This window comes from Halichoerus grypus, chromosome 4 (assembly GCF_964656455.1).
Source record: "Halichoerus grypus chromosome 4, mHalGry1.hap1.1, whole genome shotgun sequence".
NCBI lineage: Eukaryota > Metazoa > Chordata > Mammalia > Carnivora > Phocidae > Halichoerus > Halichoerus grypus.
In genome coordinates, this window is record NC_135715.1 from 12314401 (window position 1) to 12336349 (window position 21949).

The 21949-nt window shown below is 42.3% G+C and overlaps 1 protein-coding gene across 14 annotated transcripts in view; it reads left to right on the top strand.

The window, feature by feature from the left end:
- DOCK9 (dedicator of cytokinesis 9) overlaps window positions 1-21949 on the top strand; it is a 327271-nt gene that overhangs the window by 302212 nt on the left and 3110 nt on the right. For all 14 annotated transcript variants that reach the window (XR_013446892.1, XM_078070150.1, XM_078070157.1 and 11 more), the window contains one exon: window positions 14629-14800. Coding sequence is in view for 13 of the 14 variants with exons in the window: in XM_078070150.1 (XP_077926276.1) it covers window positions 14629-14781 (153 nt within the window). In the remaining variant the exon portion in view is untranslated. The remainder of the gene's footprint in view (window positions 1-14628; window positions 14801-21949) is intronic.

Genomic DNA, 21949 nt, shown 5'->3' on the forward strand with positions numbered 1-21949 from the left:
CCTGAGCCCTGTTGTCATGACTCCCAAGTCTTTAATAACTTCCTCACTATTTGACATCATCAGATGTCTCAGAATCATCTGGGACATCCCAGAATCAGCCCATTCTCCAGGAACCCCTGGAGGTTTTTTTTAGTTAGAAATTTACCAACCAAGAAAAAGAAAAGAAAAGAAATTTACAAACCATGGTCTGGACACTAGAGATGATCCTTGCTCTGGGTTCATCATTGGTTTTAGTCCTTTACAGTGGGAGAGCTAGGATTACACATCTATGAAATACCTCCTACCCTGGAACTCATAATGCTTCTCTCAACTCATATCGGGAACTTTAGATACTCACTTAACCTCTTCTGTTCCATTTCTATCCCCTTTCTTCCACACTGACAGTCCTGGTTTTCACATCAAGAATGATAGAATCAGGGACGCCTGGCTGGCTCAGTCGGTAGAGCTTGGGACTCTTGATCTCAGGGTCATTAGTTCAAGCCCCGCATTGAGGGTAGAGTTTACGTTTAAAAAAAATGGTAGAATTAGAATATCACTAATTATTTGCTTTATTCCACATTATTATATATCTGGCAACCTCAGAATAACAATACCAACACTATCGCAAAAAAAAAAAAAAAAAAGACTGAATAATTCCAAGTGTTGAAAACCATGTAAAACCATTTCTGCAGTTATTTTGTCCTTAGGGTTTAACCAGCCTGGGATGTCCAGTCAAATTAGTGTGTGTTAAAGTCACTTAGAATAGTTAAGGTCATCTGTATCATTTTGTTTTCAGTTTGTAGAGATTATTCCTTTCAAATTCAATTTTGTTTACGACTTGGCAAAAAATTCACATAACACAAAAAGGCATGGAAGGAACTCAAATGCGTATTGAGAAGTGAAGAAGCCAGCCTGAAAAGTCAACATATGGTGTCATTCCAACTCCATGGACATTCTGGAAAAGGCAAATCTATGCAGATAATAAAAAGAAAGATCAGTGGTTGCCATGGGGCTAAGAGGTGGAGGGATGAATAGATGGAGCACAGAGGATTTTTAGGGCGGGGAAACTTCTGGATGATATTATCATGGTGGATATAAATCATTATACATTTGTCAGAGCCCATAGAACATACATCACCAAGACTGAACCCTAATGTCACCTCTGGACTTTGGATGATAAGGACATGTCAGTGTTGATTCATGCAGTGTGACCAGTGGGCAGGATGCCCACAGCGGGGGAGGCTGTGCCTGTGGGGGGTGGGGAGGAAGTCTGGGCGAACTCTCTGTACTTTCCCCTCAATTTTGCTGTGAGCCTGAAACTACTCTATTTTTAGTTCTTCAGTTCAGATGTTTCCAGGATCAAATATATAAGGAAAAAAGGTACATATAAAGAAGTTCAGCCTCTATGCTTCTACCTTCTATTTTTTCCTATTCCTTAAAGAAAATCAATTTTAAGTGTTTTGGATGATCCTTCTGTTTTTTTCCATATCTCTCTCTCACACACACACACACACACACACACACACACACACACACACACACACATGCCCCTCTCCTCCACCTCCTTAGGTAATGGCAGCACTCTCTCTGGAGATTTCCCCAGAGTGGTTGTCTATGTAACTTTCTGTCCCAAGAGTTGTTTCTGTTGCTTGTGAAGCACAGTCGTTTATCCGACTGCTGAAATACCCTCTTGTTTTTCTTTCAGAGCAATAAAAGCTAATAGTGCATTTTCAAATCCATGGGCATCCCATTATGCAGTGGCCTTTCACAGATGGACCTTTCTGCTTGCTCTGTCCTTGGCTTCCCCATCTCACTGGCTCCTCATCCCAGGGCAGGGGCTGAAATGCTGTTCTTGAGTTAGCATTGGACTTCTGCCATTGTCCCGATGTGCACTGAGTCATTGGCTGCTCATCCAATCCCATTTAAAGCCCTCACACACTCCTAGGACCCGCCGATAATGGGAGCAAAGTCCCCTTGTAAAGAAAGGGATGCATTCTGCTGATTTAGATGAATTTTCACCCCTTTACCTCTCGGGGAAGGCTCTGGTGCTTGTCTCATCAGGCTGGCTCACGCTCATCCGTGCCGTGGAGCACCTGGGGTCCCCTCCCTGTCAACCCCACGGCAGTCATGCCACACACCAGCGTCCCTTTCAGGGTGCAAATGCCACTGCACCCCACCTTTTGGGGGAACAGGTGCTGCGGCATGTGCCTGTTGTGAAGACAGGTGGATCTGTGAATTTATATCTTCAAAAGGACAGAGAGAGACCAGCTTTGGGGCCATCTTTGCTGGGCTTGGTGGCATGCATGTTTTCAGACTGAGAGGTTTTGATATGGGCTTTTGAGCCAAGACACCTGGACTCGAGAGGGCCTTTGAAAATCATCTAATCCAGTAGTTCTCAATTGGGAATGATTTTGCCCCTCGGGACATTTGGCAATGTTTGGAGATATTTTTTGGGGTGGTCACAACAGGGGGGAGGGAACTACTGGAATCTAGTGGGTAGAGGCCAGGGATGTTGCTAAGGGCCTACGATACACGGGACAACCCCACAACAAAGAGTTACCTGGCCCAGAATATCGGTCGTGCCACGGTCAGAGGCCTTAATCTAAGTTCCTGTTGGTGACGATGTGGTCTGCAGACCAGCTTGGAGCAGAGGAGTCCATGGAGCTTGCTAGAGGGTCTTGGCCCCCATCCCAGACCTACTGAGCCAGAATCTGCATTTCAACAAGACCCCAGGGGATTCTTCACCCATTAAGGTTGAAGAATCACTTCTTCAAGTGATTCCCAATCTCTAACCCAGTGTCAAGAGGGCCTGATAGCAAAAGTCATATTTCCCACCAAAATGTAGTACTCAACAGAAGCTCTGTCTAAATTAGCTAGCTCTTTTAATATCTTCAAGATGCTTATTTTAAGGAATGGTTTAGCCTAATCGTTTTTATTTTTAATCTGAAGATAAGAAGATCCCTCATACCCTTCAGTGGCATGTTCCAGTGTTTTAAAGTGCCCTTAAAGCTCTTGATCGGAGCATTTGCCGCTCACTTACAGGGGGTGCGGCTTTGAAACCTTCCACCCACCCCCAGCCTTAGTTATTTCCTGAGTATCAGAATAACTTGCCCAGAAAGCAAGCTTCACAAGAGCAGACACGAGGGCTCCTTCTCATTCAGTTTCTCCTCGTGCTGAGCACAGTGCCTGGCAACTCAGAAACGCTCCATGTATTAGATTAATGGAATTGAGAGAAGTGGGGAATGAGGGGGAGTAAAGAAAGGAAGGGAGGGAGGGAGGGAGGGAGGAGGAAAGATGGAAGGAAGGAAGGAGGGAGGGAGGAAGGAAGGAAGGAAGGAGGGAGGGAGGGAGGAAGGAGGAAAGATGGAAGGAAGGAAGGAGGGAGGGAGGGAGGGAGGAGGAAAGATGGAAGGAAGGAAGGAGGGAGGGAGGGAGGGAGGAGGAAAGATGGAAGGAAGGAAGGAGGGAGGGAGGGGGAAGGAGGAAAGATGGAAGGAAGGAAGGAGGGAGGGAGGGAGGGAGGAGGAAAGATGGAAGGAAGGAAGGAGGGAGGGAGGGAGGGAGGAGGAAAGATGGAAGGAAGGAAGGAAGGAGGGAGGGAGGAAGGAAGGAAGGAAGGAAGGGATGGATGGAGGGAGGAAGTGGGGGAGGAGGGAGGAAGCCGGCCAGCCAGCCCCTCCACAAGGCATTCAGGACACAGAATTTGGAGTCCAGGAGAAGGAAGGCAGGACGGCTCTCACAGTGGCCATCTCCAGCTGTCCGAGGCCAGAGAGGGAAGCGCAGAGATGGGACGAGCTGACAGCTCCCCCCAGCCCCCTCTCAGGCCTCAGCATTGCTTCTGAATGTTCTTCTATCTGCAAGTCATCAGCCTGGAGCCTTTGCCTTCTCCCTGTGCACCCACAACACCACACCACTTCCAGAATGATCATCTCCGTGAGTGGCCAAGAAGCCAAGGGCCGGCCACAGTTCGGCCCCGACCCTGAGCTGCCTGCCCAGTCTCGGTTGCCCCTCGGTGGCAGAATGCACGGGGCTGGCGGCACATTGCAGCAAGTGAACAGTCGCCGTGATTGGGCCACTGTGCTGATGAAGCACCTGCCCCCAGTGTCTCGTGCTTATCTTGTTATTCTTCCCCACTTCACTGTGAGCTGCATAACAGGAAGGGAGGCTCAAAGGGTACATTGATTTGCTGGCAGAGTCAGGACCAAACTCCAAGTCCCCTGTGCCAATGTTCCCCGAGCCAGTCCGGGCAACAAACAGTGGCTCGTGGGCGACCTGAGAGTTAGGGCAAGAAGAGACGGGCCTTTTCGTCTTCAGATTAAGCCTCCAGTGTTTTTAACCAATTGCTTTATGTTTCACATTGTCCCGTAAATAATTTCAGGAAGATTGTGAGGTTGAAAGTGGAAGAGTGGGGAGAACATAAACCAGGGGCAAGAGAGGGGCTAAGACAAAAGCATCTATAATCAAAGACCTGGATGATCGCCCACCTTTACTTGTTAGTTGCTCGTGGAAAAGAAACTCAGTTTTCAATCACTGAGTCAGACAATTGCTGAAGGAAAACACGAGTGATCCCGAAACCACGGAAGGACATGAGCTTCTCCTTTGGGCCCCTGACAAAGGCTGTCTCAGCCACAAGCTTCCAGGGGACCATGTGCATCAGAAGACCAAGGGCAGCAGGTGAAAGGGCAGTTGGGTAGAGCAGGTGTACGAGGGACATCGGCCTGTGGTCCGGCCCCAGTCCCTGCAGGGCTGCTTCATTCTGGGGGTACACCTCAACCACCAAATCCACCCCCAGACGTGACCGCCACCTGCCTCCCAGCACCCGACTCCTGAGCCTAATGGCCAAGAGTCTGAATCTCCCAACTACTGAGAATAGCTCTTCCATAACTGTCCATCTTCCCAGGGGCAGTACCCTCCTTACTGGGAGCCCAGTAAAAACTTTGGCAGGACTACGGGCATCAGACACTGACTTTGTGACTCCGGTTATGAGCTCCTTTTACTTTAAGTCATTCTATTCGGGTGACACGGTGGCCAGGGAAGCTATGGGACGCACCTTAGCACTAGTGCGTGGTAACTAATGGGACAAGTTTGCGCCATTTTGGGTAATTTGGGGAAGCATGATGCTCTGATCGAGGCCAGAGGAAGCACTTCTGGAGCCAATCCATTCCCTCTGGCATGTCTTCCTTCTTATCAGCCTCTCACAAAGCAATCAAGGAAACTAGGAGAAGCAAACAACCCAGGGTCATCGTGAGACAGAGCGACCCACCCTGGAGCAGTCACAGGTTGACCGCACGATTACATCAGAAATTAACCCAAGTCCTCTTACTCGTTACACTGACGCATCCCGGCCACCTGCCGCGTGCCACACCCTGTGCTGTGTTTTGGGGACCCTCTTGTGGCAATACCGTGTTGTCAGTGCCTGAACCAGAACTGTGTCCACAGCACCAGGGACAGTCGGGCCAACTTAACAAAGACAGACATTGCAAAGTAGGGGAGGGTATTTCAGGCAGAGGGAGCAGCCCATGCAGTTATAAGGATCTAGAAAACATGGTTGTGTGTGGGAAACTTCTCACGTGGAATCTGAGGTGACAAGAACCAGTGTTGGACACAAAGCTGGCCCTGGAGAGGGAAAGCTCTTATGTGCCACACTGGAGTTTGGAATTTGTCCTGTGGCTAGTGAGAAGCCCAAGAAGGTTTTGTTAGGGTGGTGGGTGGGGAAGAGGGAGACGTGACCAGCTCTGAGGTCTGAAAAATAACTTGAGTAGCCGGGCAGAGGCAGGACCTTAGAGAAGCTGGATCTATCGTGATATTTAAATCATCTTTTCTGAGGCATTTTGTGGAATGGCTTAGTTGTTTTAATAAATAGCCAAAAAGATACTGTGGTCATTCAAAAAGTAAAACACTTTCTATTCCAGAGTGTTTAGTTATTTTCAGACTAACTAATCCCTCCATGTGCCTTTTAGGTTTCTAGAGATCACTCACCATGTAAACTCAGTATCAGGTGAAGAAATACTCCTGCTTTGTGCTTGAAATTGAAATCTAGGGGTGCCTGGCTGGTTCAGATGGTGGAAGGTGTGACTCTTGATCTCAGGCTTGTGGGCTCGAGCCCCACATTGGGTGTAGAGATTGCTTAAAGTCTTAAAAAAAAAGAAATTGAAATCTAAAGCCTAAATTTTCCATTTGAAATACTTTATGTCACTCAAACGTTAGAAGGTCTTGAACCGAGCCACCAAAATGCCACAGCAAATGGAGCAAATCTGTAAGTATCAGGACAGAAGTTTCGAAGGTCAGCAAAATGGAATGGAAGGCCACCCTGGACCAGGTGATTCTGTCTTAAAAGCAAGAGAACTCTAGTTCAACGATCTTAATTAAGAGCACCTCAAGAAAACTTCATGCTTCAAGCATTGCATCTAAAGAGTCTCTACTCTCCCAAGATCAGCTGTTTATTCAAGATGTAAGTGCTCAACTCCTCTGTGCTAAGAAATGACTAAAACAGACATCCATGCAGTGCACGTTTCTTTGGTATGGTTATTCGGGAAGCCTAGGCCAGAATTTCCTAAAAACTATTCACCATATTGTGTGTAAATTTTGCCTCAATAAGGGTGGATGGGGGAGGACAGTGTGATCTTTAGAGGAGTCTCGACTGGCTGTTCTAACAGTTGTTTCCCCTGTGTGCACCTTGGGGCAGAGATGCTGGCTCCTGCCCCACAGGCAGCTGGTGTGGGCGTGTCTGTGAAACCACCTGCCACGGCACCCAGCCCACGGTGGCCTCTCAGAAACTGGCGACCGTGCACAAGGACATTGGAAAGACACATTTCCTCCCTAAGAAATTTTCAAAGACTGTTTAGACCAGTGCACATTTATAAATGTTGCTTCTCTAAGGATGAATCTGCCCTTATTCACATCTGTTTGGGGTATGACATTTTCTATCCTGGTCTCTATCTGATAGGCCAAGAACAGGGCAGAGACATGGCACCCATGGGACTTCTTCATTGTACAGTATCACCACTGCATAATTCCAGAATATTTCTGTGACTCCAAAAAGGAACCCTGTAGCCCTTAACAGTAACTCCCCATGCCTCCATTCCCTGCTCCTGGCAGCTATTCTTCTGTTTTCTATCTCTGGATTTGACTCTTCTGGACGTTTCTATGAATGGATTCATACAATACATGGTCTTCTGTGTTGTCTTCATTCGCTTAGCATAATGCTTTCAAGTCTCATCCATATAGCATGGATCAGTACTTCATTCCTTTTTGTGGCTGAATAATAGACCACATTTTGTTTATCCATTTATCAGGCAATGGACATTGGAGTTGTTTCACTTGTTGGCTATTATCAATAATGCTGTTATAAATATCCCTGTTCAAGTTTTTGTGTTTTCAGTTCTCTTGTGATATGTCTAGTAGTGGAATTGCTGGATACAATGTTGAATAGAAGTGGCAAGAGCAGACATTGTTTCTGATCTTAGGGGGAAGTGGCCTCGATCAAGTTGAAGAAGTTCCCTTCTGTCCCTAGTTTGTTTCATGTTTTTAGCGTGAGAAGGTATTGGATTTTGTTGAATGCTTTTTCTGTGTCTCTTGAAATCATAATGTGATTTTGTCCTTTATGAATCTGAGGTGTTCCATTGATTTTTGGTATGTTAAATCTTGCATTCTTGGGGTAAATCCCACTTAGTCATGATGTATAATCTTTTTCATATGTTGTTAGATTCAGTTTGTTAGTACTTTGTGGAAAAAATTGCTTCCATTTCTGTAAGGGATATTGGCCTTTTTCTGTGATGTCTATCCAGTTTTGGTGTTTGGGAAATGCTGGCCTCCTAGAATGAGCTGGGAAGTGCATCCTCCTCTTCTGTATTTTTCCAAGAGTTGGTAAAGGTTTGGGATCTTTTTCCTCTTTAAATGTTTGGCAGAATTCACCCATGAGATCCCCTGGGCCTAGGCTTTCCTTCAGGGGAAGTTTTCGATTACTAGTTCAATCTCTGTATTTGTTATAGGTCTATTCAGACTTTCTACTTCTTCCTGAATCAGTTTCAGTAGTTTGTGTCTTTCTAGGAATTTGTCCTTTTAAGTTATCGGTTATTAATTTAGATTCTCAAATAATTGATGTATACCTGCTCATATTATTTCCTTGTAATCCTGTTAATTTCTGCAAGGTCAGCAGTGGTGCTCTCTCTTTTATTCTTGATGTTAGTGCTTTGAATTTCTCTTCCTCCCTTTCTTCCTCTCTCCCTCCATCAGCTAAATATTTGTGCATTTTGTTGCTCTTTTCAAAGAACCAACTTTTGGTTTCATTGATTTTCTCTATTGTTTTTCTATTCTCTTTCATTTTCCCCCCACTCTAGTCTTTTTTTTTTTTTTTTGAGAGAGAGAGAGCATGAGAGGGGTGAGGGTCAGAGGGAGAAGCAGACTCCTTGCTGAGCAGGGAGCCCAATGTGGGCCTTGATCCTGGGACTCCAGGATCATGACCTGAGCCGAAGGCAGTCGCTTAACCTACTGAGCCACCCAGCCACCCTCCCCCACTCTAGTCTTTATTAATTCCTTCTTTCTCCTTGCTTTGGATTCAGTTTGCTCTTCTATTTCTAGTTTCTTAAGGTAGAAGTTTAAGTTATTGATTTGAGATATTTTCACTTTTTTAATAAGAAATTCACAGTTTTAGGTGCATCTCATGGAGTTTAGCTGCGTCCCATGAAGTTTAGTACACTGTGTTTCCATGTGCTCTTGAGTATTCTGCTTTTGTTAGGTGGAGTGTTATTTAGATATCAACTAGGTCCAGTTGGTTGATAGTGTTGTTCCAGTCTTCTATATCTTATGTATATATAGCCACTCCAGCTTTCTTATATATTTTTTTCATTTTCCACGGCATATATTTTTCCATTCTTTTCCTTTGAACCTATTTGTGTCTGACTCTTGATTTCGGCTCAGATCATGATCGCAGGGTTGTGGGATCAAGCCCCATGTCAGGCTCCATGCTCAGCATGGAGTCTGCTTGGGATTCTCTCTTTCTCCCTCTCCCTTTGCCCCTCTCCCTGCTCACACTGTCTCTCTCTCAAAAAAATTAAATAAATAAATAAATAAATAAATAGGCAGAATATACTGATAAAGAAAAAATAGCGAAAGCAGCAAGACAAAAGAAGACAGTAACATACAAGGGAAAACCCATAGGGGTAGCAGGGTTATTTTTCAGTAGAAACTTTCCAAGCCAGAAGAGAGTGGCATGATATTTTCAAAGTGCTGAATGGAAAAAATCTGCAGCCAAGAATACTCTTTCCAGCAAGGTTATCATTCATAATAGAAAGAGAGATAAGGAGTTTCTCAGAAAACAAAAACTAAAGGAGTTCATTACCACTAAACCAGCCCTGCAAGAAATAATGAGAACTCTTTGAATGGAAAAAAGGGACCAGAACTGACAGTATAAAGGTAGAAAACACAAAAGCAGTAAAAATGAATATTTCTGTAAAAAGTAAGTCAAGGAACTCACAATATAAAAGGATTTAAAATATGACATTTACCTAAAATGTGGGGAATAGAGGAGTAAAGAATAAGTTCAAATTTAAAAGACCATCAAATTAATATAGACTGCTATATGCAGGAGAGGTTATATACAAAGCTAATGGTAACCATATATCAAGAACCACTCATAAATTTGCAAAGAATAAAGAGAAAGAAATCAAAATATATCACTAAAGAAAATTAGCAAACCATGAAAGAGAGAAAGACAAGAAAGGATCAGAGAGAATCTTTGGAAACAACCACAAAACAAGTAATAAAATGACAATAAATACATATGTATTAATAATTATTTTGAATGTAAATGGTCTAAATGGTCCAATCAAGAGCCAGAGGATAACAGAATGGATAAAAACAAGACCCACCTATATGCTGCCTACAAGAAACTCATTTCAGACCTAAAGACACCTGCAGATTGAAAGTGAGGGGATGGAGAAATATCTGTCATAGAAATGGATGTCAAAAGAAAGCCAGAGTAGCAATACTTATATTGGACAAAATAAACTTTAAAACAAAGACTGTAATAAGACACAAAGACGGACACTATGTAATAATAAAGAGGACAATCCAACAAGAAGATAGAACAATTGTAAATATTTATGCACCCAACATGGGAGTACCCAAATACATAAAATGGTTAATAACAAACATAAAAGAACTAATCAATATTAATACAGTAATAGTAGGGGACTTTAACATACCACTTACATCAATGTACAGGTCATCCAAACAGAAACTCAAAAAGGAAATAATGGCTTTTAATGACACACTGGACCAGGTGGATTTAACAGATATATTCAGGACATTCCATCCTAAAACACAGAATACACATTCTTTTGAAGTGCACAAGGAACATTCTCCAGAATAGATCACATATTAGGCCACAAAAAAAGTCTCAACAAATTCAAAACGATTGAAGTCATACCATGCATCTTTTCTGACCACAACGCTATGAAACTAGAAGTCAACCACAGAAAAATTCTGGAAAGACCACAAATACACAGAGATTAAATAACATGCTACTAAACAATGGATGGGTCACCCAGGAAATTTAAAAAAAATTAAAAAGTACATAGAAACAAATGAAAATGAAAACATATGATTCAAAACCTTTGGGATGCAGCAAAAGGTTCTAAGAGGGAAATTTATAGCAATATAGGCCTACCTCAAGAAGCAAGAAAAATTTCAAATAAACAACCTAATTTTATACCTAAAGGAGCTAGAAAAAGAACAACAAACAAAACCTAAAACCAGCAGAAGGAAGGAAATAATAAAGATTAGAACAGAAATAAATGATATAGAAACCAAAAAAACACTATAGAACAGATCAGTGAAACCAGGAGCTTGTTTTTTGAAAAAAATCAATAAAATTGATAAACCACTAGCCATACTTATCAAGAAAAAAAGAGAAAGGACCTGAATAAAATCACAAATGACAGAAGAGAAATGACAACAAATACCACAGTAATACAAACAATTATAAGAGAATATTAGAAAAAACAAACGGGGACAACCTAGAAGAAATGGATAAATTCCTAGAAACATATTACCTACTAAAACTGAAACAGGAAAAAATAGAAAATTTGAACAGATGGATTACCAGCAAAGAAATTGAATCAGTAATCAAAAACTCCCAACAAAAAAAAGTCCAGGATAGATGGCTTCACAGGTGAATTCTACCAAACATTTGAAGAAGAGTTAATACCTATTCTCAAACTATTCCAAAAATTAGAATTAGAATGAAACTGGACCACTTTCTTACACCATACACAAAAATAAATTCAAGATGGATTAAAGATCTAAATGTGAGACCTGAAACCATAAAAATCCTAGAAGAGAACACAAGCAATAATTTTTTTGATATCAGTTGTAGCAAGTTTTTTCTAGGTATGTCTCCCAAGGCAAGGGAAACAAAGGCAAAATTAAACTGTTGGGACTACATCAAATGGGAGACGATATTTGCAAGTGACATATCCCATAGAGGGTTAGTATCCAAAATATATAAAGAACTTATACAGCTCAACACCAAAAAAAAAGCAAATAATCCAATTAAAAACTGGGCAGAAGATATGAACAGACATTTCTCCAAAGAAGACATCCAGATGGCCAACAGATAGATGAAAAGATGCTCATCATCACTTACCATCAGGGAAATGCAAATCAAAACTGTCAGAATGGCTAAAATAAAAAACACAAGAAACAACAGGTGTTGGGAAGGATGTGGAGAAAAAGGAACCTTTGTGCACTGTTGGTGGGAGTGCAAACTTGTGCATCCACTGTGGAAAACAGTATGGAGTTTCCACAAAAATTTAAAAATAGAACTACCTTATGATCCAGCAATCATACTACTGGGTATTTACCCAAAGAATACAAAAACATGAATTCAAAGGGATACCTGCACCCCTATGTTCATAGCAGCATTATCTACAATAGCCAAGAAGTAGAAGCAGCCCAAGTGCCCATCGACAGATGAATTGATAAAGAAGATGTGGTATATATACAATGGAATATTATTCAGCCATAAAAAAGAATGAAATTTTGACCATTTTTGACAATATGGATTGACCTTGAGGGTATTATGTGAAGAAAAGTATGTCAGACAGAGAAAGACAACTATTGTATGATCTCACTCATATGTGGAATCTTAAAAAAAATCCAAAACAAGTGAACAAACAAAAGAAAACAAGCTCATAGATACAGAGAACAGACCGGTGGTTACCAGAGGGGAAGGGGGTGAGGGGTGGGCACAATGAAGGAAGGGGGTCAACGGTATGGTGATGGATGGTCACTAGACTTGTGGTGGTGATCCCTTTGTAGTGTATGCAGAGGTCCAGTTATAAAGCTGTACACCTGAAACTTATATAGATACAGTTATGAATATAGATCAGAGAGAAAAGTAGCTATACAGCCCTTGTTGTATGCCACACACTGAACAGAGACTACCTCTCCTCTGTACAATAAGCGGGAAAGATAATTTTCTGTGTGTATCGACAGAAAACACAGGGTTAGAGACACCAAGTAACCAGGCCTGGCTTCCTTGCTCCCCTTTGCAGCGCAGTGTGGTCCGTCTGCCCTTTCCTTATGCAAAAACATGCTCCTGAGCCTGAAGGGTCCACATGGATTCCTGCTGAAGCCCTCCCGTCCATGGACTCCCTTCCTCAACTGGACTCACATATTACTTTTACATTCAGAAAAATAAAGCTATCTAAAAAACAATTGCCCACTTGATTTTGATGATAATGTGGGAGTGACTTTCTTATCTTCAGGAAGGATGTCAGCTTTTCTCGGTTACTAGGTTTAGAGAAACATCGATGTGATTCAAAAGAGAGTTTCCCAGTGCACTTACTGTGGAGAGCAAACACGCCTCACTAATAGGCTGGCGTAGAGAGAGTTAATGCATATCTAATCTCTGCAGACCCACTCCATTCTCACTGATGGTAACACGCTAGGATCTTAGGACACGGTCTCCCAGACGATGAGAAATTATTTGGTCTGTTTTACAGATAAGAAAACTTCCGTACAGAGAACTGCTTTTTTCTCTGGACATAACAGTTCAATAAAGTCAAGAGTAAAATGTATTCTTTGAGTTTCTGGCCCACTATGTTGGCCTTGTTGCTTGTGTGTAGGACATTCAGAGAGTAGAATCCCTAAAGTAATATAATACTCTGATGTTTGTTCCAGAAAACCTTGTTTTCAGAGATTGGGAACACATTAAATTAATGGAAGCTGTTTTTCTTGTCTAGTCACAGACTCCTGAATTGAAGGGAAAGTATGCTGTGTGGTTTTATATTTTCCCACTGAAGCGACACAGTTATCTTTCCAGAAGAATATTTGGGGGGGAACATTGTTCCCATGCACCTTTCGGGAACTATATGTGAATGGCATGGAATACATGCCAAAAGATAACTGGGCCATGATGGCAGAAGAACCAGTGGTGAGCACTGAATATATTGGAAAATAAAATCGAGTCTAAAACCAATGTGAGAAAGAAAAGCGACAGATCAGAATGTAAATGTTTTGAGCCTTGAGAAGCTAGACAGGACACAACTGATAAAACTCATCAGGGACCGAGGGCTAGGTTGTGGAGAGTAAGGAAACTTCTCTTTAATGATCCCCACCTATGGCAACTCAGGAAATGGGGCAGTCTGCTGAGTAGTGATTGACATTCGATGGCATTTTACAGAGTGCTTCCATATGTAATATCTCAAGAAACTTCTCTGTGACTTGACGAGGTAGGTAATATCACAGTCATACAGATAAGGAATCATACGTGAAGAGTGACATGACTCACCAAGTTCATGAGGCTGTTGCTTGGGGAAGCTGGAACCAGACCTAGGTTTGTGGGTCTGCTCATCCCATCTCTTAAACACTGAGGGAGCAGATCATAGGCATGTTTATGCAAACCATTCTCTCTCTTTGTAACAGAAACTTCTCCCATTTTTTAACCCTCCCTTGTTCTGTGGGACTCCTAGGACTAGACCCTTTATGTATTATGCCTTTCATCCCCACAACACCACCATGACTTAAGTGTCATTATCTGCATCTTCTCACTTGTGGCTGCCCACCTACACACAAAATAAGCACCAAAATTGAGATGCTGGGGCACCTGGGTGGCTCAGGGGGTTAAGTGGCCGGCTCTTGATTTCGGCTCAGGTCATGATCTCAGGGTCCTGGGATCGAGCCTTGGTTGAGCTCCACACTCAGTGGGGAGGGAATCTGCTTCAGGATCCATTCTCTCCCTCTGCTGGCTCCCCCACCCCACCCCCCATGCTCTCTCTCGCTCTCTCTCAAATAATAAATCTTAAAAAAAAAAAAACTGAGATGCCAAATCAGGTGTGTCTGACTCCAGAGCTTGAAGGATTTTCAATGTGTCACTCACAGTGAGGTTAGTAGAGGTAGGGACCGGGAGAGTATGAAAGAACTTCAACTGAACCATTGGCCTTAAACATTAGTTAATACTTCATGAGAGCAAATCAAACCAGAGCTGGCTTGACGGACGCACGACCTGGGCGGTCACCGAGGGCCCTGAGCGGTCACCGAGGGCCCTGAGCTCAGAAGGACCCCTGTGCTTCATTTAATGCTCTGCTGTCACCATCTTGAAATTCTGAATAATTTTATCTTTGCACTTGTGTTTTCTGAGTGAAGTTCGTTGGGATGCAGGAGCACGTGCACGAGCAGTGGAGATACACCCATACGCACCATCTGCCGCCATCCCTTGCTGCCTCTTGGCCTAGAGAATTCCTGATGCCCCAAGAGCCCAGAATTGCGGCCGACCCTCGATGTGTGGGAGTCCAGTGAGACCCACAGTGAGCACAAGGTAAGGAGTTATGTCCGTGAACTAAGTAAGCAGGGCTGCTGAGAGCCCCAAGAGGCCACACTTCCCACTCCAAGCAGAAGGAAGGCGATGGTGTTCTAAGAAACGCAACCAAGGAACCCTACCACATCCTTTCTCAGACATGTGCTAATTCCCTGAGTTAGCCAGTGACTTACACTGAAGATAGAGCTACCCACAGTTCCTCATCCTTCCAGACCTCCTTCCTCATCAGGAAGCAAAAGCTGAGAGTGTTGGCAGAACGTGCATGTCAAGAGGTAAAGCGAAAACAGTCGAGTTAGTGTCACGCAGTGTTTCCACTGCTCTGGTGAGAACAAAACATATACATTTATGAGCTATGAAATACAAGTTTTGTGATTTTGATGACTAGGCATATGAGTTAAATGTGCTTACATTCGCTGACCTCACATAATATAAAGATGAACAATAAAATTCAGAAAAAAATAATTACCTTTTTCTTTACTTAAAATCACATTAAATAGCAAACGAACAGTATGATGAGTCAAGAGAGACCCTGTGGAAAAAGGAAAAGGCTGTATGGCTCAGTACCTTCAATAGCACTTTAGTCCTGCTTTTTGAACAAGGGACACTGTCTTTTTATTTTGCACCAAGCCCTGCAAATTATGGGGTCGGCCTGAGTATAATAGGCACACACCTATGCACACGCACAAATGTGCAAATACATTTTCTGAGGAACAGCTCTCTGATGTACTTACAGTATAAATATTTTGAGGTCTGGAAATTTCAGTCGCTTCTCCAACTTCAGAGAACCGCCAGCCCCCAGTCCTCACCAGTTCAGCTCAAGTCCATGGTCACACAATCTTGCACCTAGAGTGACGTTTCCTTGCCACTGACAGAGTCTGAGACCATATCCATCATACCAAATGTGGCAACCCCTGTCACCTTCACTGAGGTGACATCTAAGCTGCTGTGTGTTCTACCAATGACTTTGCCCCAAGGAAGTGGGGAAATGAGAGGCTGACCAGCAATAGTAAAAAAAAAAAAAAAATGGATATGTAGGTGTGATAGGTAGAGTAATGGCTTCCCCAAAGGTAGGTCCTAATCCCTGGAGTTTGTAAATGCTAACTGTATGGAAACAAGGTCTTGGCAGATGTGATTAAGTTAATGTGGACCTGGTTTACCAGGATAAGTCCTCAGAGCAATCACATGTATCCTTATAAAAGGGAGGCAAAGGGAGATTGAGGACCTACAGAAAAAGAGGAGGCTCTGTGAAGACAGAGGCAGGGATTGGAGTGCTGTGCTCCCGAGCCAGGGAATGCTGGCAGCCACCAGAGCTAGAAGAGAAAAGGGAGGATCCTCCCTGTGAGCCTCCAGGAGGGAGGAATCCCCTGACACTGACTTCGGACTTCTGATCTCCAGACCTGCGGGAGATTACATTTCTGTTCTTTTAAGTCACCAAGTTTGCAATCATTAACTTACTCCTTCAAAACAGAAACAGAGAAAAACAAAACAAAACCTTGCTCTTAAAGGTAGAAAATTCAGACTTTCCCAGCAGTTTCTCACATATAGAAGAGTTAAAGGAAATTATTTAAAGGCCTGAAGGATACTGAAGAATCCAGTTCACGAAGGCCTTGTCTCCTCTCTTCCTGTCCACAAAGCCCACGGACCACACGTAGCAGAACGTGAGAACCGAAACTGTTTCATGTTGTCATATTGAGCTGTCTTGGATAGTTTATCATCCCAAAGAAAAGCTTCAATCATTCACTGAAATACACTGGTCTTTTGGAAACACATCGTTTTTATAAAGAACCCATTTTTGTAAATGTGTTTCATATATAATTTTGTTGAATATGTAATCACACATATAATTTTGTGACTTCTATAATCAGCAGAAAGAAACGTGTATCATGAACCTTGTAACAAAATAACACTTCCTATCACATTACTCATTTACAACCTTACTTCTGGTAAACTTGCTTACTTCTGTGCATATATCATTTTCTCCCTGCCTGGTACAGAGATCTGCACCTTAGGGGAGCTGATTCATCCTGCAATTGTGACAGCTTTGTATGGTTATTAGGCTCATACCATTCACCCTGTGTTTTCCTTTTTCAAAAAATAAATTTATACAGTATAGTCTGAGCAAATATTAGAGAAACATGCTGAGTGTAGTAGGTTTTGATAGATATTTGCAGAATTTAATATGCCCTCAGTTCTCCTTCAGGAAGAATCGCTCTATAAATAGAGGTAGATTTGGTATGTCAGTGGAGGAGATGAGTTCAGGGTCTTCCTATGTTACCATCTTGGGCCAGAAACCAGCTGTAGAATTTAATATGAATAATCAGTATTATATCATTTGAAACACAAAACAGAAAAGGATACAGAAAACATACGGTCCGAAGATAATCTGATAATGTAAAAAATACGTTATTCGTATTACTAATGATATGCTTGCCAATTAATTCCCTTCCTCACCCCTCTCCCCTCTCTTTTAGCTGACCCTAAAATTTATATGTAAATACAGAAGGCCTAGGATAGTCAAAATAATCTTAGAAATGAAGGACAAAGTTGGAGGACTTGCACTACCAGATTTTGAAACTTATTGTAAGGCTACAATAATCAAGGGAGTGTGGCATTAGTATTAAGAATAGAAATATAAATCAATGTGACCGAAGAGAAAGTCCAGAAATAACCCCTTATACTGATGAGCAACCACTTTTGGACAAAGGTTGCAAGGCAGTTCAGTGGGGGAAAGAATCTTTTCAACATATGGTATTGGGACAATTGGATATCCACGTGCAAAAAATAAACTTTGACTTTTACCTCACACCATACACTCAAATTAACTAAAATATGGATCATGGACTTAAATATAAGAACTATATAAAACTTTTATAAGAAAACATGATTGCAAATTTTGTGATCTTGGGAAAGGATAACTATGAATAGCTATGACAACAAAAGCATGATCCATAAAAAAATTGATAAATTAATTTTATCAATACTTAAAACTTTCACACATCAAAAGACACCATTAAGAGAATTAAAAGGGGGGCGCCTGGGTGGCTCAGTCGTTAAGCGTCTGCCTTCGGCTCAGGTCATGATCCCAGGGTCCTGGGATCGAGCCCCGCATCAGGCTCCCTGCTCCGCGGGAAGCCTGCTTCTCCCTCTCCCACTCCCCCTGCTTGTGTTCCCTCTCTTGCTGTGTCTCTCTCTCTGTCAAATAAATAAATAAAATCTTAAAAAAAAAAAAAAGAATTAAAAGGCAAACAACAGGTGCCCTGTGTGGCTCCGTCGATTAAGTGTCTGCCTTCAGCTCAGGTCATGATCTCAGCGTCCTGGGATTGAGTGCTGAGTCTATTGAGTCCTGAGTCCCACTCCCTGCTCAGTGGGGAGTCTGCTTCTCCCTCTCCCTCTGCTGCTCCCCCTGCTTTTATTCTCTCTCTCTCTGTCAAATAAATAAATTTTTGAAAAAAAAAAGACAAACAACATATTGGGGAGAAATATTTGCAAATCATATTTCTAATAAAGGACTTGTATTCAGAATATATAAAGAATCTTTACAGCCAACATCCAATTTAAAAATGGGCAGAGGTTGGGATAGATATTTCCCCTAAGAAGATATACAAATGGCTATTAGACACATAGAAGAGTGTACAATACTATTGGTCATTGGGAAAAATGCAGATTAAACCCCACCCACATACTCCTAAAGTGAAACCTATCTAGGAACCTTCCTTACCAGTGATGTGTTGGCAAATATTTAACAATTGGCTCTCTGCAGGGCGGGGGGTGGGGGGTGGAGGGAGGGGAACAGCCCTGATTAGTAGCATTGGCCAATTTCGTCGGTGTAAAGACTCCCACCTTGGCTGACATCAGGCCACTCACCTGAAGTGTGAAGGTGGAATCAGGAAGAGATGTGCACACTTGGCTCTCGTGAGTCAGGGTGAGCCCTCACCCCCAGTCCACCACTGCTTCTTACTCACACACCAGAACTGCCACCACCAGCCTCTCATTCAGAGGAAAGGCCCACTGAGGACATTGATTTTCTGGCTCCATTGCAGGGGAAACGCTGGCCGGCCACCTAGAAGACTCTACATATTCCTTCCTTCTTTAAAAGAACAAATAAAGAAGGCTCACTGAATTTAGGAAGAATCCAGCAACTTAGAAGACCCTGGATGAGCAAATGGGACCCTGATAGGGAACTGAGATGATTTAGGGACGAGAAGGGGGTTTTATTTTGAAATTTCAGTTTCAATTTGGACCCTCAGGGAGATTCAAGGAGATAGTCCATCTTTCAATAAATCAAGAAAGAGCTCTTATTTTGCTAGATAAAAATTCAAATGATGAAAAATAAAGAAATCTCCCATGATGCCAAGAGTCGGAAAACATGATAGAAAAGATAGGATCAAGAGGCCAACATCCGACTAACAGTTTTTGAGAAAAGGAGAACCAAGCAAATGGAGGAGAAGAAATAACATAAGACAAAGTAAAAGAAAGTTTCCCAGAGCTCAAGATGGCTCCCAATTAAAAATACTCCAGAAAATGAAAGATAAAAGACCCACATCTTTATACATGCTCATGAGCAGAGGAAAAAAAACCCTAAAGTTTCCACATAGCGGGGGAAAAAAAGCCTACAGTGGAAAAACAGAGACTGTAATCAAACTCTCCAGCAGGACTGATGCCAGGACACGAGATGCAATGTCTTCATAATCCTGAGAGCAATTCAATTCCAACGGAGAATCTTATTCAGATATAAGAACAAAATAAAGGTATTTTCAGGCACACAGAAAATGTGTTTGCCAAGCACCCTTTCTGATGATGTGTTCCAAGGGAAAGAGCGAAGGAAGGCGGGAGGGAGGAAGGAAGGAAGTCGGTGTGTCCTGGGGTCCAACAGCAGAAGTCCGAGCACTAAAAGGAAGTCCCAGGATCATGGTTGTGCCCCAACCCTGTGGAGCAATCAACCTTAAGGGGAACAAGCTGTAAGAATGAGTCTAGAAGAAAGTGCATTCCATAACATGATTGAAGGGTTGGATAATTTCAGAATAAGGTAAAGGTGTATATTTATTCTGTCAGGCAGAAAAAAAAATAAATGCAATTATTTTTTTTTTTAAATGATAACAACAGTTATGTCCCGCAAACTAAATGTTCCTCAAATGGAACAATTGGGGGAGCATTAGAAAAGAAATCCATTTGAACATTTTTTTTAAAGATTTTATTCATTTTATTTGTCAGAGAGAAAGAGCACAAGCAGGGGGAGCGGCAGGCAGAGGGAGAAGCAGGTTTCCCGCCGAGCAGGGAGCCCGATGCTGGACCCGATCCCAGGACCTTGGGATCATGACCTGAGCCAAAGGCAGATGCTTAACCCACTGAGCCACCCAGGCATCCCAAAAAGAAATCCATTTGACACTGACATTTGGAACGTTCTCCTTGGCCTGGCACAGGAGTGGAACCCTGGAACCACTGAGTGAATGGAATCAGAAAACCTACCAAGAAGATGGAATCAGATTCTATTATTTGTCTCTGCAGTGAACATGTATGATTCTAATAGGGTAATGCTGTTTATTGTTTACTGGATTTTGATTTATATAATCAACCAATAGGCCATTCACAGAAGACTATTACAGAACAGAATGTATATGTTATCAGGCTGGACTACATAAAAGTAAAATCACAGCAATCAGATCTTGGGAGATTAAAGAGGAGAGATCAGGTTTAAAAAAAGAAGAAGAAAGGAGGTGTGCCCGGGTGGCTCAGTTGGTTAAGCATCCATCCGACTCTTGGTTTGGTCTCAGGTCATGATCTCAGGGTCCTGGGATGGAGGCCCCACGTGGGGCTCCATGCTCAGATGGGACAGTCTGCTCCTCCCTGCCCACCCCTCCCCCAGCTCAAACTCTCTCTCTCGAATAAATAAATAAAATCTTTTAAAAAAAAGAGAGAGAGAAAGGAGTACAAAGGCCTAATATCCTATCCTGTAAGTAAGGAAATACTATCTAAGACAAATAAGTAATTACAGATTTACTTAAAGATGTTGAGGTAACCAATTAAGAACTAAAAGAAAGTTTTTATTTTTTTTTAAAGATTTTATTTATTTATTTGACAGAGAGAGACATAGCAAGAGAGGGAACACAAGCAGGGGGAGTGGGAGAGAGAGAAGCAGGCTTCGCGCCGAGCAGGGAACCCAATGTGGGGCTCAATCCCAGGACCCTGGGATCATGACCTGAGCCGAAGGCAGACGCTTAGCGACTGAACCACCCAGGCACCTCTAAAAGAGTTTTTAAAGCGACCTGAAATTGAGAAGAGGAGGAAGAGGGAGCTATGATAAGAGGGGTGTTATAAATGAGCTAAATTCTCATTTTTCATGCTGGGGAGTCTATACATATAATTTAGAGTTAATACATCATGAAATAGACATATAATCATTTTATTTAGAATTATGGAGGTTAATTTCCAAAAAAAATAAAAACATAAATGACTACAAATGGCTACCGTTAGAAGCCAGTTACAAAGGCCCACACCTTGTATGATTGTGTTTAGATGGAATGTCTAGAATAAGCAAATTCATAGCGACAGAAAGCAGACTGGTGGTTGCCCAGGGATGGGGGGAGGATAGGAGAATCGAAGAATGACTGCTCATGTGTACAGGATTTCTTTTGGGGCTGATGAAAATGTTCTCAGATTGATTGTGGTAATAGTCGCACAACTCTGAATATGCTAAAAACCAATGAAGTGCACACTTTAGAATTGTATGGTATGTAAATTACATCTCAGTAAAACTGTTATTAAACAAAAGTCTGTGATGCATGGAAAACAGTATGGCCGTTCTTCAAAAAGTTCAAAATAGAATTACCACATAATCCAGCATTCCCACTTCTGGGTATAGTTCCAAAGGAATTGAAAACCATGTATTTGCACACCTATGTTCATTACAGCATTATTCATGATAGCTAAGAAGTGGAAGCAACCTAAATGTCCAATGACGGATGAATGGAGAAAGAAAATGTGGTACATCCATGCAACGGAATATTATTCAGCCTTAAGAAGAATCAAGTCCTGACATATGCTAAGACATGGATGAAACTTGAGGATATGATGCTAAGTGAAATAAGCAAGTCACAAAAACACAAATATTGTATGAATCCACTTATTTGAAGTGCTTAGCATAATCAGACC